Source organism: Hipposideros armiger, unplaced genomic scaffold (genome assembly GCF_001890085.2).
Source record: "Hipposideros armiger isolate ML-2016 unplaced genomic scaffold, ASM189008v1 scaffold_690, whole genome shotgun sequence".
Taxonomy (NCBI): Eukaryota; Metazoa; Chordata; class Mammalia; order Chiroptera; family Hipposideridae; genus Hipposideros; species Hipposideros armiger.
In genome coordinates, this window is record NW_017732040.1 from 818,939 (window position 1) to 825,644 (window position 6,706).

The window sequence follows — 6,706 nt, forward strand, 5'->3', positions numbered from 1 at the left end:
CATCCAGAAGCCAGTGACTGATCTGCCTTGCCCGGGAAGAGCGCAATGATGGTGCCAACTTGGGCCAGTGAAGCAACGTCCTCCACAACTAGACTGAAAGAACAAAAGGACAGCAACTTGTCTGTTCCCCTTCTCCCAATTCTTCAGTGCTGTTCCCATCCCCCAGTTCCCCAATAAAAATCTTTAAAAAAAAACCTCTAGTCTCTCTTCATTTGTATAATTTAGAGTCCTTTATGAATTCCAGTCTTAGCCTATCAGCCTTTATAATTTGATCTATAAAAATTTTTATGTGCTCCCAAATATTTAATAGCTTTTTAGTGATTTATAATTAAAAGACCAAAAGAAATGGGTAAGGAAAGCAGGGAATTTGGTCAAATTTTAATTACATAAATGTCAAGGCATCCTTAAATGAGTTTTCAATCATTTTTTTGTTTCTTTAAATCATCTCTTAGGCTCAGTAGAAAAAAAACAACAGAGAAGATCAATTAGAACTCGTTCTGAATCAGAGAAATCCACTGAGGTTGTGCCAAAGAAGAAGATCAAAAAGGAGCAGGTTGGCTTCCTACATGTAGAGAGTTAAAACATTGTATTTGTAAATGTTGTGGCTTATATTGGTACCTTAAAAGAAAGAAACTTTCCCCACACTGGGTTTCCTTTCTGGACTATCTTATGCTTCTGCCCTGGTGAATTCCAGTACCCAATTTTAATACAACCATCCTGTGATTCTGCTTCAGGCATTTTCACAGAAAACAGTCAGGCTTCAGGAGATGGGAAGCCAGTGGTGCAAGACTCTTAAAGAATTCCTTACATTTATTTTGAAATTTCTGTTATAAGCAAAATGATTTCATGTTTTCATGATTTTTATTTGGAACCATCATTGAGTTCCCTTTTTTTAAATTTTGATTTTTGGTATAAGCTGCTGGTATGTATTGTTTTTATTTTTTAAACAAATCAAATTAAATACAAGAATTATATTTAAGAAACAGATAATCATAGATGACCTGGTTTTTCTGTTGGTATCACAGATTTTTTGGAATGTTATTTTCCCAATTGAATGGCACTGTTATTAGGTTATCAGATAAACACTTAGTAAAAATAAAAGAGAAGGGGCATTTTGACTAACAAGTCTTAAAACAGTCTAATTAATGTAGTTATATTCATATTAAATTACCTTTTCAAAGAAATTTTTAGAAACCAACTCCCTTTAATTAAACTCACAGTCAGAATTTTTCTTTAATTTTTTAAAGTGAAAGAATATCCATTTTTACAGCCCAGACAGCTGTTATTAAAACAAAAGAATTCTGAATGGTATTAGTTCCAATAAGCTTTATATTTTTAAAACCAATTAATATGGAAGAGTGAACTTTTCCATTATTTCCTTCATAATTTTAAACTTCCAAACTTAAAAGTTGACTTTGTGGGTGCTCTATGGTATCATCAAGCTTGTAAAACAATTTTCCCAGCAATATTTAGCTATTGATAAAATTTAAATAATATACTAATTTGTCATTCATTTATCGTAATTAACTTTCATACTTAGGAAATTATATTCCAAAAAATCTTTCTAAGGTCTTGCAAGTCTACAGTATTCGTTACCCAAATGAAGTTGAAGTTGTGATTTTGCCAGCTGGTTCCCAAATTCAGTCTGTGACCAGTCAGTTTAAAATTAATAAGCAGAATGAGTACAAAATGGGACAAATTGTTAATGCCACTGTGTTATAGTTAGTAGTAGAACAATACCAGTGATTGTTTAGAAGATTTTATATTTGTATTACTAATTGTATCTTATAAAAGCGCTTCTGTTGTATGTTTTTTTACCTGTTGTAAAAAAAATAAAAATTTTTTTTAAAAAGCTTAGAACAATCCTTAAATATTTACAAAATGTGTTTCAACATGCATATTTCACCACATCTTAAAGAAACATAAAATTCAGTTCATAGCTTAAACAGGAACTCCTCCAAACAGCATCCTTTCTTTAATTCCAATGGTTCAATCCTCAAATTACCACGTGTTTTACATATACATTGGCAGAATAACTTCTGATCTCGCTCTCCTAATGTAGGATCAAGACACTGTTCATAAGACACTCAAGAAAGTGCTTTTGCAATATCACAAACTTATTTTCTTAAGTTTGTACTAGCAGCAAAAGTATTGAGCTTCCAGCTGTATGGAGCCCTGTAGCACTCTCTACAGAGAGGGTCCTGATTCCCAGCAACTTAGCTGTGAGTGCAGGCGCGGAAGGGTCTTAAAGTGGCGTGAGTTACATTAACCTGAGTATCATAGTAAGTAAAAATTTATCCTAACGTCTTTGGGGCGGGAGGGGTTTATAGCAACATCGGGGCTGGTTGCAGAAACAACCCCTCTCCTGCCTCCCAGACACTGAGGAAAGTATTCTTGTTCTCTTCATCTACCAAGGGAATGGTGGGAAAAGTCTTTGCTAGCAAGCATGTGGCTGTGCGTTGTCACCTGGTATTCAGCACAGGCAGCTAGGATTTAAACCCTCCCTGACCTTGAGACAGAGAACTATACCCAGAAGATGGGACTGAGTTTAGATTCAGATACATTAATCACTCATCATTACTTAGATTGATGGAAGTATTATTTTTTTCCCTCTATTAATCAAAAGTGAAAAAAACTCCTTGTTAATGCTGTGTTTTTCTGTCCAAACAGGTTGAAACAGTTCCTCAGGCTACAGTGAAGACTGGATTACAGAAAGGTGAGTTACTATAATGTTGCTTTGCATTTCCTTGATTAAAACCAATTTTAAAGAATTATTTGTACTTCATGTATTTTTGTTTGTCTCTGTAAATCATTGTTGTTCTTCAGTCAATAATTTGTGTGAAATTGAAGTATTCTTCGGTGTGTGTGTGTGTGTGTGTGTGTGTGTGTGCGCGCGCGTGTGCCTTTTAGAGTTGATCTTATTCTGTACTTCCGTGTGAAAAGTCTCATTTGTTTTAGTAAATTGGAGAACACCACGTAGACTTGATACTGTTTCCAACTTTTCTCCATAAATTCTGGGGTTTCACTGGTTTATAAACTAGGGATGTGACGAATCCACTTTTTTTGGTATTCGACTGAATACCGAATAGTAGCTGTTAATGTTTGTCAAACATGGACTATGACAAATCAGACAAGACAACATGATTGAAAAAAAAATCTTTTCCACGTTTATTTTTACAGTGCTGTAAAATCTTTTTGTAAATTAAAATGATTCATAGCATATTTATGGCCATTATTAGATGACCTTATACAAGTCTATTTGAGATATGCACAAAGTTTAAGAAACCTTAAACTTATATTTGTATTTTCTGTGTGCAATTTGACTACAGTACAAACTCCATAGCATGATTCGTGCATTTTTGGTGAGATCATTCAGACTGTATTTAATACCTGTAGTTTACTCTGGGCAAATTGCATTATTTATTTAAAAAAAAAAAACAAAAAAAAACACCAGCCTCTCTGCATTCTCGGGGAGAAGTCTGCAGCGATGGTCTCCGTGGAGATCCTCAGCAGAACTGAACAGCCTCTCGGAGGGAACACTGCTTGGCGGAGCTCCAAGAAAAGACATCGCGATCGCTGCGAGATTAGGAGGCCTGATTGCGTTGTGTTTCCACCATTCCACAGGGTCGACGGACCGGGGAGTGCAGGGCTCTGTCAGATTCAGTGACAGCTCCGTCTCCGCAGCGATTGAGGAAACTGTGGACTGAGATTCCTGTACAATTTCATCCCAGAAACTCCAGACTTGTAGTCTCCATGCAAGATTTCTTTGTCGGCGGCTCGATAAACAGTTTCTTTGTTTTCAATTTTGATTTTGCCAATTATCATTATTGGCATTTTCCTGCCTGGTTTCTTCTTCAAGACTCTGAACAATTGCTTTAACATTCAAATGATTTTTTTTTTTTTTGGTCTGAGCTGGATAGGTACAGCTTAAATCATGGGTCCAGCCTAAAAACCACCGTTTAACTTACACTGATCAATTTCAACATGGACTGTTTTTGTTTTTTTGTTTTTAAATAAAGCATCATTAATGCACATCTGCAGGGTTTTGCCAAACAGCCCAAACTGTGTACATTACAATCATTAAAAGCTCTTATTTTTTTTTTTAATATTAGTGCCGTTATCATGGAGAACAGCATGGCAGCTGTCTTTGGCAGTCTGTCGTTTTTCTAGCATTTTCAGAAACTCATCGGAAATGGCGGTACCTTTGTTTCCCTTCGAAAGCCTCTCAGTACAGCACTCCTGTTCCTCTGTTAAAACTCCTTGTTAATCCAGTGATCTTTTAGGCCAAGGAAATATTTTGTGGTGGTGTTCTGGGTCCATACACCAGCAATGAAGGAGCTAGATTTGTGTACTTGTGTTTTTTAATCAGCGTTAACATGGGCAGGCACCCTCATTTATAGATGTAAGGAAACATTCAGTGAAAAACTTGTAGAATGGGATGTGATAACGAGGTTCCAGTAATCTGAGCAGTCTAAAGAGACCCACATCCTCCACCACAGAACATGGCTATACACCAAGTGCTACTCCCACTCAGCCTGTTGCGGATCTCCATGGCCTCAGGAGACTTGTTTCTCCACGGTCTCTTCTGGACTGCACACTTCCACCATAGCTTGCTGGGCTGGTCTAGATGTCTGTCTGTTGTATGGAAATTTGGGGGGAAAAATCCAAAACACAAACTGTGGGTTGAAATATTAACCGTCTCCTTGGTTCCTTGGTGTTCACCGTGCCTGATCTGCACATTTCATCGTGGCTGTTTCTGTATAGCCTATACTGCATTAGCCCAAGAGATTGTTGCTTTGTAACTTTTTGCACTATTGTTTTGGCTGGATTTGTATTACACACAGTTTTAAAAAAAAATTCCACACTATTCTTTGCCTTTTTTTTAAAAAAATATATATATATTTATTTCTTCCCGCAAATTCCACGTAGAGGCCTCACATCCAGCTCTTCATGATTTGGCTGCACTTGAACATTGATTGTCTGTTTACAACCCTCAGCAATGTGCCTCCTAAATGGCATGACATACGTAGATGTGCTGCAGCACTTGTTAATTGTCACAATAAATGACACTTCACCAAGGAAGTCTCAGATGAACAATTATGAACATCCAAAATTTATTTGGGGGGTAATAATCAACTAAATTGCAAAATTCCGGGGAAAATGGCACTATCCGTGTACGAATCGAATACAAATCAAAGATTTGTCACATCCCTAATAAAAACAAGATGGAGATGTCTCTGCAACCATATTTGTAAGCTACACAGTGTGTTGGGTTTTATGTCTTCCCCTCCAAATTGAATGGTTCTTTTGGAGTGTTCCAAATTAGCTATCCTACAGTTTTGATAGAATTGGTTTTTAGGTTTGAACTTGGGCTTTATTGACTGAAAATAGCTTTAGAGCAGGAGCACTGAATTAAATGTTTTAATAGAGCGGTTGTAAATTAAATCACCATCAGGAAGGTCAGAAGCTTACGAAGTCTTTTGACTTATGACTTCAGTGTTACAAAGAGCTGTGCTTTTCTCACACTACAGATGAGTTTGGGGAAAGAAACATTCTCCCACAAAAATAAAACAACAAACTTTAAGCACTATTTTAGGATTAATTTCAGTGTATTGTATTAAGGTGCCAGCGAGATTTCAGATTCCTGTAAACCTCTAAAGAAAAGGAGTCGCGCCTCAACTGATGTAGAAATGACTAGTTCAGCATACAGAGACACATCTGACTCCGATTCTAGAGGCCTGAGTGACCTGCAGGTAAATATGTTCAAGGGTTTGAGCACAGTGCTCTTTTTTGCTTTGCCAAACCAAGTAACATACATATTGCTTTGCCTGATTTATTTGGGGAGAATGTGGATTTTTAAAAATATTCATAGTGAAGTCATTTTGGTTATTTTGTAATTGTGTCTTAATTTTGCTTATCTCTTGAATAAGAGAAGCATAGTTTGTTTCTTAATTTTAATTGGAGTTTCTCTCAAAACCAGACATATGGTATCCACGTGTTTTAGAAAGAAAGAAAAAAAAAGGGGGGGTTGTATCAAAGTTTATTTGAGCAACTCTTACTAGGATTTTCATAGCACTTAACTTTGAGGAAATTTTTGTTTTGTTTTTCTTAAAAATGTGCTATGTTTTCCATGTAGGTAGGCTTTGGAAAGCAAGTAGATAGCCCTTCAGCTACTGCAGATGCAGATGTTTCTGATGTTCAGTCTGTGGATTCAAGTTTGTCAAGAAGAGGCTTTGGAATGAATAAGAAGGACACTGTGTGTCAGGTAAGCAAGTGACCTATAGCTTGCAGCAATTGTTATCAGATTCTGCCAATAATATACTTACCTCTTGTTGGAAAGGGTAGTATCTTTCTAAATTATGATATTTTACTTTAAAGCTATGGGTCTAAAATCCATTTCTGGCTCTTCCCTTTCTGAGTTGGAATATTTATTCACATGCAAATGTCAATCTTCATTACGATACTGTATTATGAATTGGAAGTAAATGGCAGATGACTGGTTTAAAAAACGTTTTCTTAAAATTAAGTTAGTGTGAAGTTTTAGTGTATATTTACCCTTTTTGAAAAAACTCCTTTGCCCTGTGAAGAAAAGTTAAAGTATGCAGGTTCCAAAGGAGGAATCATAAAAGATCAAATATGACTTTTAAACTTTATACCATAATGGGTCTGGAAGTAGTTATCTGATTCAGTGGTTCTCACAGTGAAG

At 36.3% G+C, this 6,706-nt stretch overlaps 1 protein-coding gene across 1 annotated transcript in view; it reads left to right on the forward strand.

Moving 5' to 3' along the window:
* Positions 1-5,259, forward strand: part of NSD3 (nuclear receptor binding SET domain protein 3) — a 62,009-nt gene extending 56,750 nt beyond the window's left edge. Inside the window, exons 8-10 of the mRNA XM_019626836.1 lie at positions 453-553; positions 2,671-2,716; positions 3,625-5,259. Of these exons, the coding sequence (XP_019482381.1) occupies positions 453-553; positions 2,671-2,716; positions 3,625-3,707 (230 nt within the window). The 3' untranslated portion in view covers positions 3,708-5,259. The remainder of the gene's footprint in view (positions 1-452; positions 554-2,670; positions 2,717-3,624) is intronic.
* Positions 5,260-6,706: the final 1,447 nt, after the last annotated feature.